This window comes from Callorhinus ursinus, unplaced genomic scaffold (genome assembly GCF_003265705.2).
Source record: "Callorhinus ursinus isolate GAN/ISIS: 27379988/994484 unplaced genomic scaffold, GSC_fseal_2.0 scaffold46, whole genome shotgun sequence".
Lineage (NCBI taxonomy): Eukaryota > Metazoa > Chordata > Mammalia > Carnivora > Otariidae > Callorhinus > Callorhinus ursinus.
The window spans coordinates 1,025,777-1,042,330 of record NW_027397108.1 but is presented as its reverse complement, the minus strand read 5'-3'; the positions used below and the strand labels follow the sequence as shown (position 1 = coordinate 1,042,330).

Here is a 16,554-nt window from a genome sequence, read left to right as displayed (position 1 = left end):
ATGCCTGAAGCAAACACTACACTCAAAAACAGAATTTCCCTTAGCCAAATGCATTTCTTTCTATGATGAATGTTCAGCTTCCAGCTCCTTCTCAGAGTTATGACTAAACATGATGCCAAAGAACTAGAGCAAAGAACAGACAGCACATTCAGGTGAGGAAAGCAGGCCATCTGTCTTCGAAAAAAAACAATAGGTAGAGAGGAAAAATCATAGTCATTTGATAATCAGGGCATGAGAAGAATGTGACATCAAATCAGTCAGCTCCTCAAAGGTGTTAGATCATTTTTCTGTTGACTTTCAAAACTTCTAAGTTATTGCCATGAGCCCTACTGAAAATCTGGGACTTGTACTAATTTCTCCCTTACCTAAGAAAGAAAATGCTTAGAACAACTTACTATTAGATCAAACCTCTACTAATGCCAACAACTCTTCTCCCAGTGTTACTATACATACCAGCCCATACCATGCCAAAAAACTCGAGTTAATTGGAAGCTTGTGTATGGACAGAGACATTAAAATCAAGATTTTTCATCTTTTTTTTAAATTACAGGATTAACTCATCAACAGATGGTGAAACCACCTTGAAACATTTAATAGATATTTTTCAATATATTGCTTAAAACATTATGTGTTCATAGATTAAAAAGAAAATAAATTATTTCTAAATATTGAATAATATTGTCACCTCTAAATTTCTGATCTTCCCCATAAAATAGATACCACTGAATGTTTTAAAGGTACCAAATACATTTGGTTCCCTTTAAGACTTTTTGAAGTGTCCTAAAGAATTTAAATAAGTATAAGAAAGAATGAAGAAAATCATGAGAAATTTTTTAAGTAAAAAATTAAAATTACAATGGGCACCTGGGTGGCTCAGTCATTAAGCGTCTGCCTTAACTGCTGGGTCCTGGGATCAAGTCCCACATCAGGCTCCCTGCTCAGTGGGGAGCCTGCTTCTCCCTCTCCCTCTGCCTGCCACTCCCAGTGCTTGTGCGCTCTCTCTCTCTCTCAAATAAATAAAATCTTTTAAAAAATTTAAAATTATAAAATATTGGTGATCATGGTCAGACGTTCCACTTCCTGTAGTTAAAATCCTAAATGACTTGAGTATCCACATTGGCCATCTTTTCAATGTGCTGAGTCACAGCTCCACAGCTTGCTGAAAATGTATTTACATACACATCCCACCTTATTCATCCACAATAATGGCACAACATTATTACTTAAAAGGTCGATATCTTCAAGATCTGAAACTGTAAATTTAACTTGTCTGACATCTCCTTCCTGTTCTTCTCCATTTATTTCTTATTGTGAACTCAAAATGCAAATTGTTCTCTCTCTTTGCCAACTCAAATTCATTCTACATGAATTCTAGGGTGAAGGACCTGAGGAAAATCTGTGTATTTAAGAGCTACCATTTGATCCAGGAATGGCACTACTGGGTATTTACCCCAAAGATACAAATGTAGGGATCCGAAGGGGTACGTGCACCCCGATGTTTATAGCAGCAATGTCCACAATAGCCAAACTGTGGAAAGAGCCAAGATGTCCATCGACAGATGAATGGATAAAGAAGATGTGGTATATATACACAATGGGATATTATGCAGCCATCAAAAGGAATGAGATCTTGCCATTTGCAACGACGTGGATGGAACTGGAGGGTGTTATGCTGAGTGAAATAAGTCAATCAGAGAAAGACATGTATCATATGACCTCACTGATATGAGGAATTCTTAATCTCAGGAAACAAACTGAGGGTTGCTGGAGTGGTGGGGGGTGGGAGGGATGGGGTGGCTGGGTGATAGACACTGGGGAGGGTATGTGTTATGGTGAACGCCGTGAATTGTGCAAGACTGTTGAATCACAGACCTGTACCTCTGAAACGAATAATACATTATATGTTAAAAAAAAAAAAAAGAAGAAGAGAGCAGGAGGGGAAGAATGAAGGGGAGTAAGTCGGAGGGGGAGACGAACCATGAGAGACGATGGACTCTGAGAAACAAACTGAGGGTTCTAGAGGGGAGGGGAGGTGGGAGGATGGGTTAGCCTGGTGATGCATATTAAGGAGGGCACGTTCTGCATGGAGCACTGGGTGTTATACACAAACAATGAATCATGGAACACTACATCAAAAACTAATGATGTAATGTATGGTGATTAACATAACAATAAAAAACTTTAAAGAAAAAAATCTGTGTATTTGACAATTATCATCATCCTTTGTTCAATGGCCTTTTCTAGAAGTTATTTTCTTTACTAGTGGCTCTCAAGCCTGGCTAAAATGCCAGGAGAGTCTTAGTAAAAGATACAAGGACACCACTGACCACGAAGGTAGGGGTCCTTCCGGCTCTGTATTGCCCTCTTTGTGTGGTGTTTGCTCAGTAACCCTGTGGGGATTTTGTTTTCTGGTTCTTTCAGAGTTTGGCTCTTTTGTGACTTTGATGTTTGTCTTCCCTTTTATCTTTCTTTTCTAGTTAAGCAATTCCATTCATTTTGTTGCATCCCATTCATTTATCCTTCTATAATTAAGGTTCTCACTCTTCTTAGAATACAATTCCGTATTTATCTATGTGTTTAGATTCCAAGATCAATATTCAGCAACAATGAACAAGTGAACAATCACTCGCCTACTAAACTGCTACGTTAACTATAACGGTGATGCACCAGAGAGCTGGGAAGAGAAACTCACTTCAGGCACTTTGTATGCGTTGTGTAATGCCACCCGATCACCGCCACACCCCATTACTGGCCCTGTGTCACAGAAGAGAAAGCGAAGCCGATACAGACTAATCTAACCAAGCTCTCTACTTAATAAGAGCCCTGGAATTTGAACTTACATCTCTCCCCGCCTTCAAATCTTAAGCTCTTTGCACTACAACTATCTGATGGTCATTCATAAACGGGATTGAGTTTCCAAGGGGATAAGATTTGCGGGGAGACCAGCAAGATGGGAAGGGCGAAAGGCCAGAAGAGGACCTTATGACATAGCAGAAGATGGAGGAAAAGAAGGAGGAGAGGGTGTGAAGCCAGGCAAAAGGGGGGGAATAATCCAATTATATTGTGTGGGTGGACAGTAAGTGGAAAAGGTGCTTAACTAGAAACGACAGCTCGGTTGTCATCCCAAGAGTTCAAAATCTCTCTGCTTGATCTACATGACATACGATATTCACATATGAAATGCACGTCTTTTAAAATTCTTGTCATGCTATCCGGACCTCTCTTAAGATAATAAACAGGGGTAAACATTCACCAAGTGGCTTTATCATGCAGATGTCTTAGAATCATCTCTAATTTCTCAAGAAAAATATACCTCGATATTGCTGCTAGAGAACAGTGTGTTGGGGAGTGGCATGAAACTGGCATCAGCAGGGTGTGGGTCCCGAATATGCACTTATGATATCCAGCTAGAAGAGTCTGTTTGGGACAGACAGTGAAGAGGAAGGTAGCAGGCTTTGTAAGTAGAAAAGTGTCAGGATGGAAGCAGAGTTTCTTAGAGGTTAATTCCCATCGTAGGGGGCATACTGGGTGGTGAGACGGTATGGAGAGATGCCTACAGGAGGCCAGCTGGAAAGTTCCTGCAGTAATTCAAGAGTGTCACTAAGGCCCACACTAAGGCAAAACCGGGGGGACCCAAGATATTGTCACATAATGAGATGTTCTAAAGGGAAAACAAAACCAAAAACAGAATTGAGGAGTTATTAAAAGTAGAATAAAAGAAAGAGTTAAAAGAGGTTTTCTGATTCCTACTTAAATTGCTGAATAAACTGTTTCTGGCAATCTATTTTAATTTACAGTTTTACCCAGCGGCTAAGTGCCAATAATCCATGAAGAGTCCCACAGAATAGTCACTTTCAGAAAAGTCAGTCATATTTTCGTTAGCTCTTTTGCATGACAGAACAAACCATATATGTCACTTGCCCTTTATAAGGGACAAACACTGAGCATCCATCGAGAAGCCCAGTGAAGCCCTTTTCTGTAGAGTTCTCTGATGAAGGACACAGAGAGACTCTGAAGGCAATCAAGGCTTTAAACAAAGCCCAGCGTAAACTGACCTTGTTCTTTTCTTCAGGCAAAAGCACTGCTGTGGCTTCCAGACTGTGACATGTTTGCTAAGCGTACAGGGGGCAGACACTCTCAAGGGGCTATATGCCACCACCTTGGCATCATTAATATCCACAGGAGCTGGTGAGGTCAAGTGCACAGTGCAAGGCGCACAGCAGGACAGATGCCTCAGTTTCCTTACCTTGTTTATTGACAAGTCGTGACTTCTTGCAGTAGTAGGTAAGCTCCTGTTCACAGTGCTCCGCAAGGTTAATTGTGGCCTGGAGCTGCTCCATGCTGGCCACATACTCGAAAACCCCAGCATATGGGTTCTCTGGGTTAGTGTTTCTGACTCTTGTTAAGTCAGAGCCATTGTGCCGGATGACGGTCCATGCAGTTTCTTGTATGCAGAAATGGGGAAGAAAGAGAGGAGACCATCACTAGTCTGCAAAAGTTAAAATAAATAAAGAAAATCAAAATCACCTTTTATCTGAGTCAAATTTTTCTAGTCATCAAACCTCTCTGAGAGGTAGAATTAATACAGATGGATTCTTAAAATTTTTCAATTATAGCAAAGTGATTCTTTTCCCTGAAGTTTATATGACTGCCATGCATTTGCAGTGATCTTATCTTACTTTTGTAGATAATTTAACCAGAAAATGTTTATGGTGAAAACTATTAAGGAAACAAATTATTAAAATTTGTGACACATTTCATTTCATCGAATCCAATATTCTCCTTTTTAAAGATGTGTCGTGATTTTATTTTAGAAAAGAAAAAAAATTATATTGTTATAATTATAAAGCATTGCTGATTATTGATACACCCCAAATTCAGGTTTGTTACAATGTGGGGGGGGGGAAAGGTGTATCTTTGAAATTCTAAAATATTTTCAATTATATAATGTAAGCAATGACTTTTCTAATCTTAAAAATCATTCCTGTTACCAGCAAAAGGAAAGTCAAATTTTTATGGCCTATATATATCTCTCTTCAGACAACATTTAATTATGAGTGCACATCAATTTCTTTTTAAATCGAATTTTAAATATTCATTTTGGTTTGTGTGATATGCATCATTATGCAGGGCCATAGGAAGTTACTCCCTTGAGCTGAACACATCTGACACAGCAGCAGCAACTCAACTAACACAAAAAATAAAGTACCTCCGAGTACTTACTAGAGTAATCGCCATTGACACCCGAATGTCTGTAAACATTACCATCATAATGATTACCAAAATTTTTAAATGAAATAAAAATCCTACAATGTTTGTAACAGAAGATAGGCATATTGTATCTAGCCTTCAACTTCCCCAGCAATTGACTTCACATTATATTTACTGTGATAGATGAAAGCACATGAACAGATTAATCAAAAGGCCTCTGATTTAAGAGGTAGGAAACAGATTGGAAGTTGTCAAAACCGTGCTATATATATGCCGTTAAGTCACATAACTCTTCTGTATTACAGAGGACTATTCCAAATTGGAGGAAAACAGTAGGTAGAATTTCCTCCCCTCTTTTTAGCTAATACGTTCACACGGATCGGCAATCGGGACAAGGTAAGAAATTTCACTCCCACCTCCCTCCAGGTCACCACCAGTTTTGAATAGAGGTCTGCTAAATAAGACAGGAGACAACTCTGACAGCCTTATTACCTTCTGTGTCGCATCGTTATTTTTCTTGGAAACAACAGCTGTTACTTTTATTGCTGCCTTGCATTTTGGCTAACAGTAGAGCTTTATCAGTAAATTAATTTCCTTCAAGAGGACATGATATATAAGCTAACGGCATTAATTGTGGATGGCCAGACACTGATATGGTATAGAGACCATCAGGATATTTGAATTGGAGATCCGGAGTGGAATGTGAGCTTAAGAAAAGTCAGGTAAAATCTGAGCCTCCACTTCCAAAGTTTGGAAAATAAAGTGGCAGAATATAGGAGACCACAGGGTAGGTCTGAAATTCTCTGATTTTAGCCAACTCAACCCTGGCTATTAGAAGTTTAGGATTATTAACCAGGCAAATCTGTTAGCCTAACCTCCACTGGACTCTGCTTTTTTTGTTCGACAGAACATTCTTCTTTCCTTGCGGTAAATCAATGGCCTGCATGAAGAAGCTCGGCTCTGGCTGAGCAGCTGCCAAAGGAGCAGGATAATATACCTGCGTGAGGCCTTTGTCTCTTTGCCTTTGGGTCACAGGGAGAGGGCCTTCCCTGCCATTCAGCATCCACGGGGTCACAATTAACACATGATTCCAAAGGTCTTTTAAGGTGTCGTAAATTTCATCCAAGGCCAGGGCGCTGGACAATCCTTAAAGGACAGCACACAGAAATGTTTCTACTTTTGACATTCTAAAATTTCAGTATTATGGTAGTTTCTGTAAGTGATTTCATTTTCTAATAAAGAGTGCTACAAAATATGAAGTTAAACAAATGCTGCATTTATTGGATAATCTAGATTTCCAGGGCAAAGCAAAGACAATGGAATCATCACATCAGGTTATGGACACTGGAAATGGGTGCCCAGCAGCCATGCTCCAAATCTCATGTGCTTTGCTAACAGGGGTATCCCTCAAAATTACTAACCCAGGGCCTCTTTACTGCTTTTTCAGACATGACTGCATTACCTGATGTTTAGAAATTATAACTGTAAAGGACACAGCCTTTCTCACAATTTGTAATTCAGTATTTTGTGACTTATTCTATGGGTCTTCTCCACTCATCTGTAGGCTATACGAGAAGAGTGATAGTTTCTGATTTGCTACCCACAGTATCTGTAGCAAATAGCACAGGGGCTTGGCACAACATGCAGAAAACATTAAAGAAATGATGGGTATTAAAGAGGGCATGTATTGAATGGAGCACTGGGTGTTATAGGCAAATAATGAATCATGGAACACTACATCAAAAAAAAGTAAAAAAAAGAAATTAGGGAATAAATGAATAAAAACAATATGCCGTCCAGACTAGAGTACTGATCCCCTGATTCTATGGTGCTGTGAGACTTCTGGTGCCTTGTAACTGTTTTAGAACTCTGTAAATTGTAAACGATAGTTTTGCAAATTAGTAAGTCTGAAACTATGAAGGGTATGCGATGTTATCCTACTTGCAAGTTAACCAGTTATCTTGCCTCCCATCTGAATTAAATCGATTTATCTGTATCTATCCAGACAGATTTAGCTGTAGACAGATGAATGATCGAGAGCTTCACTAACAGACACGGGAGTCCCTGGATCAGGGACTATTTGCTCACAGAAAATCCTAGCAGCATCTGTTCTCTACTGCTCAGTTTCCCAGAGTCCAATAGAGGAGTGCCAGATGCACCTGTACATGCTGGAGTTGTTCCACAAGAGAGGAACCCTCGGGGCACCTGGGTGGCTCAGTCCGTTGGGCATCTGCCTTCAGCTCAGGTCATGATCTCGGGGTCCTAGGATCAAGCCCCCTGTGTTGGGTTTTCCCTGCTCAGCAGGCAGTCGGCTTCTCCCTCTCCTTCTGCCCCTCCCCCTGCTTATGCGTGTGCTCTCTCTCTCAAATAAATAAATGAAATCTTTTTTAAAAAAAGAGAGAGAGGAAACCTCCAAATTATGAGACGTGGAGGTTAGAGGAGACGGCTGGCACATCTTCTCCTCCCCTTCACAGAGGCAGAGAGGAATTCTGGCTCTGGAATACAAGAGATCTCTGAGGAGAGGCACCAGTCTGTAGGGTTTTTTTGGTCACTTTTAGAATGTAGGCAAATGCATCCGGGGACAATAAACCTTCTAATCTCTCCAGAGAAAGTCACTATCTCTAACTTCCAAGACATATTTATATGAAATTATCCTTTAACAAGGGCTTCCAGATTTACTTATTTATTTATTTGCCTCACTTACTTATTTACTTAGCAAGCAAGGCATTGTTTCCTCTCAAGAAACTATTGTCCATACACTAGCAAATGCCACCTGGCAGAGGTTCGATAGACTCCCCTCCCCCCCCACCCACTACGGAAGAAGCCAGTCCCGCCTCCATCTGCACATTAATTTCAATATTACTGATGTACAGATATGTCTGTTCCTTGGATTCTCCTTTGGACTGGCTGTAACCACTTACCAGTTTCCTCATTAATAATGTGTTAGACAAAATCTTTAAATTACGTTTTTTAGTATTTATTTTTATATCTGTGTAAGAGTCGTGTTTTTATTTTATTTATTTCTTATTTTTTGGGAAAACTGTCCTTTACCCAAATGTAAAGAGTTAGTTGCTGCAGTAAAGCAGACAAAGGGACGTGAGTCAGGAAAGACAGCTGCAATGGGCAGAAAAATGTACGGAACTCAAACACTGAAAGGCAGTTTGAGTCTACCAGTGTGTCTCTCTGAAGAGACTTTGAATATATAGATTGTATGTGAAGCACCTGAGTAATTAAGAACTTGATTTATCTTCTACTGGCTGCTATTTTTTAGCATGATAACAGTGTAAAGAAAAAACATGCTGTTTAAGCAACACAGTTGCAGAGCTCTGTTCCTTCAGGATTAACAGCAGAGGGTGATAGATGTGATTAAAAGCTGGGAGGTCAGGTAGGAAACGCTGTGTTCAGGAAAGCCTGGGAGATGAAAGGGAGGAACAGCCAGCATTCTGGAGCAGAGCTTGATGTCAACAAGGCTGCATCTGAGTAATGATCGTTAGTTACTAACTCTCAGAGCTATCAAGAAGGCCTTACTGTTGAAATCCCTAAAGTAAAAATAATTTTATTGTTATTAATCTCATACTCTCCAGCCTTCCCAGGGGATGGTCTCAGGAGCTCCTGTCTCAGAAGCACACGGAGAGCTCCTTCAGAGAGCAGAGACCCAGGCCTTGGTCCTCCAATTTACTGAGTCAGCAAAACTCAATCCAGGCATCTTGGTGGTGGTGCAGTGGGACAGAGTGAGTTAAAGCCAGAGAATTAGCACTTGCACCAAAGTCTGAGAGCCAAGGCCCTAGCACTCATCAATCGCTCCCCACTAAAACAACTGTCCTAACAATGCGATGTTTGAAATGAGAAACATCTTGAACGTAAAACCATTTCATTATAGAAAAAGCAGTGGATTTCGTGTAGAAGAAAAAAGCCGTGCACATTTCTATAGGGAGACCAACTGGGATTCATGTTATCCTGACTACTTATTTTAAAATTATATTTACAATACTCTGTTTAGAAAGAATTTTCCATCTTTAACAGAGTTTGGGAAATTATCCATTCAAAAGAAGTTTCCTTTGTAGTTTTCAGCTTGTAATGCTTAAAGGTATTTAAATCCACGTGGAATCATTTGTTTGACACTAATTCTAGACTCGTAACTGGATTTTTTTAAAGTTACATATTTGCAAGTTACTGATTCAAAATTTTGTCTTGTTTTTATAATTATTATACTTGATTTATATAACTAGAGAATATGTTATTGGCTACAAGCAATGAGACATTGATAGAAGGTAGCCTTTTCTAGCAGAAAAATGTTCAGGCTGGGAGAAAAGAGGTTTTAGTCCCTCACTGCTCCCTAATGATTCTTTAGCCTGCCTTTACCCAACCTCCCTGCTTTCCTCATTTGCAAAACCAGATCAATAGGAAACGTTTCAAGCTGTAACATTATTTTTCACTGGGTTGTTACATTCTGGGATTGTCACTTTAGTGTGAATGTATTTCAATATTCCGGGGCCTCTGAAGACACTTAGCTGTCTCCTCCTGGATTATCTGTGTCTCTGCCCTCAATGGCTTGCTTTTCAAATGGCTTTAAATGTTGTGAATGTCCTCTTCTGTATCAATACTTTCTGATAATTTTGCTGAAGCACCTTTCACCTCTCTCTGTGTGTATATACATATTTCCTTCATGTCTCTTAAGAGTTTTTACAGAGTTAGCATGAAACTTCATTGACTAAGGCACATACCTGGTAAAGTAATATGACAAGGTAAATGTTGATTTAATAGAAATGGAATAATTCCTTCAATAAAATGAAATTGATAATTGCCTTATCATTTAGATAATGTAAGTTCACTTGGCCTATAAATTTTGGAATTATTCCATAGAAAGATATCATGCATATGTGTGTCTGTATGTGTATAGACTCAATACTCATTATTTGCAGGTCCTCATTATTTGTGAATCACCTACTCACTACAATTTATTTGTACCCCCCAAATCAAGGTGCTCTTGGACATCTGCAGACATGCACAAAGTAGCAGAAAGCTTGAGTTGCCCAGTAGACACGTATCCAGCTGAAGCTGAACCAAGCCACACGTTGTCTCCTTGTTTCAACTCTCATACTGTGACATGTATCTCATTTGTGGTCTATTCAGTGCCATGTTTTTTTCCATTTCTGTGCTTCTTCTTGATGATTTCACTGCTTAAAATGGCCTCCAAGGGCAGTGCTGAAGAGCTGTCTAGTATCCCAAGCAAAAGGAGGCTGTGATATGCTTCACAAGGAAACACACATGCTAGAATAAGCTTCACTGAGGTGGGAGTTATTGTGCTGGTGGCTGTGAGTTCAATGTTGATGAATTAACAGTACATTATGTATTAAATAAGGTGTCTTCAACCTGAAACACAAGTCAAACGAGGTTATGTATTGATCGGTTGATGGGAATGTTGTGACCAGAGGCTCACAGGAACCTAATCTTACTGCATTTCCCCTAGGAGCAAATGGTCCAATTTTTGCTAATTCAGTGTCTATGGCTGCTTTGCAGAACACAACTATCATGGATAACGAGAACCGTGTGTGTGTGCGTGCATGTGTGTGTATTTGTGTGTGTATGTGTGTGTCTACTATGTTTCTGAAAGTTTCAAAGATTCGAGATATTTATCAACTTAGAGGTATCTGATTTATAAAATCCAAACTTTTTAAAGCTCGTGCATGTGACTACTACAGGACCCATTTGTGGGAAGACAGGATTCACAGGGATGCACTGATAGATTCTTCAAGCTCATTCACAACCCAAGCTGGACAAACAGGAAACATCAAAAAGTTAGTTGACACCTGAAGTCCTGTATTTCATTTGCAAAGTTTTCCTTTCCTCTCTGTGAGGTATTTTCAAACTTACTATGTTTAATTCTCCCATTCTCTGTTTTGTAAAGCTTGAGAACCACAGGCCCAAAACAGCAATTCTCTGAGCTGGGTACACTTAAGAATCAATTGGGAAGAGTTGTAAAATATTGATCCTATTGTCTCACCCCAACCATTCTGTCTGAACCTCTTGACTCAAGGTGCTGCCTGGAAATCTGTATCGTGTGGAAGGGGGAACTTAGTAGAGGGGAAAAACGTGGGAATCATCAGCTGTCCAAGGTGGCTTTGGTGTTTGGGGCAGTGCTATGCTCTGAATGTTTGTGCCCCCTCATTCGTATGCTGAACCACCTAACCTTCAAAGATAATGAATGGTATTAATACGGGGTGCTTTGCGGAGGTGATTAGGTCATGAGGGTGGAAGCCTCATGAATGGGCTTAGTCCTCTTAAAAAAGAGATCCCACAGAGCTGTTTCCATCATGTGAGCATACAAGAAGTCTGTGACCCAGAAGAGGCCCTCACTGGACCATGCTGGTGCCATGACCTTGGGCTCCCCAGCCTCTAAAACTGTAAGGAATGAATTTCTGTTGTTTGTAAGCTACCCAGTCTGCGGTTATCCTGCTACAGCAGCTCAAACACACTAAGATAGGCAACGTCTTCAATGGTCGTGAAAGAAAATGGAAGCCACCTGGTTGTGTTACATGAAAAATCTCTGAAGATACATTCTAATTTTCTAATATCCATAAATATCTGTTGCCATGGTTTTACCACCATCCTCCAGTTTTTAGAATTACACATTAATACAAAGGAACTTCTGCTCCCATGTTCAACTGCCTTCTCAGTATCTCCTTTGAACGTGTCACAGATGTGTCAAACTCAAACTGTAAAACTGAGCTGCTGGTCTTTCCCCTCAAATCTCTCTCTTTCTCTCTTTCTCCCTCCCTCCCTCCCTCCCTCCCTCCTTCCCTCCCTTCCTTCCTTTCTTTTTTTTTAAGGTAGGGGTAGAGAGAGAGAGAGAATCTTAAGCAGGCTTCACGCCCAATGCTGAGCCAGCACGGAACCCAATGCAGAGCTGGATCTCACAACCTTGAGATCATGACCTGAGCTGAAATCAAGAGTCAGATGCCTAACCCGCGGAGCCACCCAGGCGCCCCCCCATTCAAACCTTCTCTGACCACATCTCAAATAATGGCAACTCAACTACTCCAGTTGCCCAACTAAGAAATGTGTTATTTTTGTTTCCTTCTGTTTCCTCACACCTCACATATATCCAATGAGAAAGCCGAACCTCCCTCCCCCATCCACACTGCTATTATCCAGTGCAAGCCATCACCATCGTCTTGCATGGATTCTTACACTACTTGAACTGGTCTCCAAGCAGGTCTCTACTCCTGTTACAGACATACAGGTGGACATAAATTATATACGCATACATATAGATCTATACCTTATATACATCCATGCATATGGGGTGTGTGTGTGTGTGTGTGTACCTCTGCTCCTACATGGGCACCTTCCGACAAAGGAGCCATCATGATCCTACCAAAGGCAGTCAGATGGCATCCATCATTGCTTAAAACTCCCTGGTGTCTTCTCATCTCATTCAGAATAATGAGACTTCCCCTCCTGGCCCTGCCTTACTTGACTGTCTCTTGTTCTCCCACTACTCCCCGATTACTTGCCATACTCCAACCATACTAGATTTGTTGCTATTTTCTGAATGCACCTGGTAAGATCACTGCTCTCAGCACTTAGTACTTGTTATTTCCTTTGCCTGGAATGTTCTTTTCCCAGATATTCACTGCCTGATCTTAAGTAGTGAATCCCCCTCTGAAACACCTGCTACTTCAATTTAGTATTTCCTTTTTCTGTTTGTTTTGCTTCAGAAAACTGTGACTTCCTGACAGTGCTATTCAATGCAAACTTTCTGCAGTGATGGAGAACAGGTGGCTGCTGAGCAATTAAAATGTGACCAGTGAGACTGAAAAAAGTGGGCATTTAACTTAATCTTATTTTTATTAGTTTTAATTTTTAAAGCTTATTTCCATTCACTTAGTTTTATTAATTAGTTTTTATTAAATATGAATTGAAATCGGCATTTGTTGCTAGTGGCTACTATAGTAGACAGCCCAGTTCATCTAGAATCCATTGTTTTGGGTTTGATAATGAAGGGATCAAGATTCTTTTTTATGACATTTATCTACAACCCCTCTCACCAACACCTCTGGCTGAAAGACCATCTTCCCTTCACTGTGTATCAATGCCACCTTTGTAGTAAGTCAACTATCCATATATGAGTAAGTCTGTTTATAGACTATTTTGTTTCACAGATCTACTTGTCTATCCTTATGCCAGTCACACACTGTTTCACTTAGCCTGTCAGTATAATGTCTTTATATCTATTAGAGTTGAGTCCTTCAACTTTATTCTTCAAGATTGATTTGGTTCTTCCTGTCCCTTCAAATTTGCTGATAAATTTTAGAACCTGCTTGCCAGTTTTCACCAAAACAGTTACATCAACCAACAAATAAACACCCCACTGGAACTTTAATTCAGACTTGTACCAAATCAAAACCTACATGGGAAGAACTGGTATTTACACCATACTGAGTTTTCTAATTGATAGAATTTTTATATTTCCTCATTTATTTAGAATTTTAATTTATCTCATGAGCATTTTATACTTTTCTATATAGAAGTCATGCACATTTTTCATTAGATTTATTACCATGTATTTGAGATTTTTTATGATTGACAATAAAATCTTCTAAAACTTCGTTCTGCTTACTGCTGGTATACAGAAACGAAATGAAGTTAATTTTTATATTAATTTGATATGCAGTGATATCTCTAATTTTAATAGTTTATCTGTATATATATATACATATATATATGTATTAGTATATATACATGTACTAAAATATAACCTAGTCATAGACAAATAATGAGAATCAATAGATAACCTGGTCATAGACAAATAATGAGAATCTTAGTTCTACTCTTCCAGTCCTTACATCTTTCCTTTCTTTCTCTTGCTTTATTGCACTGGCAAGGACCTCCAATATAATGGCGAACAGAGTGATAATAGCAGGCATCCTTGTGTTAATGCTGGTAACAGGGGTAAAGCTTTCAGTATTTCACCATAAAGTGTGATATGTGCTATACGATTTTTTTGTTAGTACTCTTTCACAAAGTAAGGAACTTTCCTTCTATTGGTAATTTATTGAGTTTTTACCTTCTCTTTTATCATGAATGGATGTTGAATTTAATCAAATACATTTTCCATGACTATTAATTCCTATTTAAATTTATGTAAGAATTCAAGAACACAAGTCATGTTTACCTACATTTAAAAAATAAGTATTTTTCAAAGCTTTCACATGTATCAGTCTTCTCAGAGAAATAGTCTGCCCTTTTTGTTTGGGGACTTAATAAGATACATCTATTATTAGATGTTCTACACAGATACCAGATTCATTGAAAATAATGAAACATTTCTAAATCATTACCATTAAACTATTTTTTAAAGATTTTTGTTAAGTTCTTCCACTGAACAATATACATTTTAATCAAGTTGCAAAGGAGGTCAACTTTCTACTGGTTTCATTTTAAATTTGTGTGTTTAAAGCATTCCTGCAAATTTAACTATTAAATGAAAATTGATTAACTCACCAGTCATATTGCAATATAGAAGAAAGGGTTCCAGGGGACCACTTCCATCTGAATCTATATAGTAAAACCCTGAAGTATTTCCTCTGTGTTTATAGGATTCACATGACGGCTCATAGATAGCTGTAAGAAAAAAAAAATGGATGCTCATAAATGGAATAGTATAAAATTAATCTCTTAAATTTTAATTTGGACACAAAATATGCCAAGTTTTGAAATTTAATATGTATATTACTGACCATGAGAAAAGGTAAAACATACTTTAAAACAAAACTCATTTTTTAAAAAAAAATTAATATGGATGAAAGGTTATACAGAAAAAGGCAGAATGAGGTTAAATTCTACAGCATTTCCTTTTGTCGTTAAGAAAATATGAGATTAGTCAAAATAAAAATTAATTTTTACATTAGGTAAAACAACAAAAGAGAAGGTATGTGTTTTAAATGTCAAAATGCTTGTAAGTATAATGTAACATCCATTTTGGACATCCATCCAAATGGATCTTTTGACTTCCATTTTGGAATTTCTAATTCTAGTGTCACCTTGTAATAACCTCACATCTGAAACACAATTGTATAATCTCCTTAAATAACCTGCTTTTAAACTGGAGGGTATTGTGCTGAGCAAAATAAGTCAATCAGAGAAAGACATGTATCATATGACCTCACTGATATGAGGAATTCTTAATCTCAGGAAACAAACTGAGGGTTGCTGGAGTGGTGGGGGGTGGGAGGGATGGGGCGGCTGGGTGATAGACATTGGGGAGGGTATGTGCTATGGTGAGCGCTGTGAATTGTGTAAGACTGTTGAATCACAGATCTGTACCCCTGATACAAATAATATGTTATATGTTAAGAAAAAAAAAAGAGGAAGATAGCAGGAGGGGAAGGATGAAGGGGGGGAAATCAGAGGGGGAGACGAACCATGAGAAACTATGGACTCTGAGAAACAAACTGAGGGCTCTAGAGGGGAGGGGTGTGGGGGGATGGGTTAGCCTGGTGATGGGTATTAAAGAGGGCACGTACTGCATGGAGCACTGGGTGTTATACACAAACAATGAATCATGGAATACTACATCAAAAACTAATGACATGACACATGGTGATTAATGTAACATAATAAAAAAAATAATTAAAGAAAAGGAAAAAAATAATCTGCTTTTATCCACAATTATGTAATAGAAAAATTTTAAATAATGTAACTATTCTCCTTTCTCATATAAAATTATCTATAAATAAAATCTTTTAAAAAATTGACTGACAAAGCTCCTCATCAATAATTTTAAAAGTATTTCATAAAAGAAACTTTCTGTAATGTCCTGTAATGAGAATTTAATTAAAACTGGAAGCAAAAGAAATATTTATATGAAATATGACCTCAAGTGGCCTCAATGTGTTTTAGTCCATAAGTGGATGTTTTTGAGTATACAATTATACATTTGCCATGTACAAAGTTTGATATTAACAACTGTATATGATGCACATGTCTCATTGAACACTTGGCCACATGCACTTATAATTTCCATCAAGCTTTTTATTTTATGAAATGAGAAATAAGTCATGCCCTGAATGTCTTTCCTTGATCTAGTCCAAATTTTTGAAAATTATATTAATGACACCTTAAACAATATGAAATAATGTAACTAATTTGCTCAGTGTTATACTGATTTCGGATAATCATACAAATTTACTTCTCCATTCCTCCACAGTCTGATGGTTTTATGTTGTTCTCTTATATATGACATAGACAAAAATATAAGCATGGATTGTTTTAGAGTCACATTTATATTTTGTGCAGTGAAATGGGCATGTAAAAATGGTTAGTTTATTCACTTCTGTA

The 16,554-nt window shown here is 38.5% G+C and overlaps 1 protein-coding gene across 5 annotated transcripts in view; it reads right to left on the bottom strand.

Annotated features, from left to right (window-relative positions):
- The window catches only part of CNTNAP4 (contactin associated protein family member 4), a 263,654-nt gene that overhangs the window by 58,600 nt on the left and 188,500 nt on the right, over nt 1-16,554 (bottom strand). For all 5 annotated transcript variants that reach the window (XM_073882311.1, XM_025860482.2, XM_073882312.1 and 2 more), the window contains 2 exons: nt 14,719-14,838; nt 4,247-4,444 (listed from right to left, as the gene is read on the bottom strand). In XM_073882311.1, the coding sequence (XP_073738412.1) occupies nt 4,247-4,444; nt 14,719-14,838 (318 nt within the window). The remainder of the gene's footprint in view (nt 1-4,246; nt 4,445-14,718; nt 14,839-16,554) is intronic.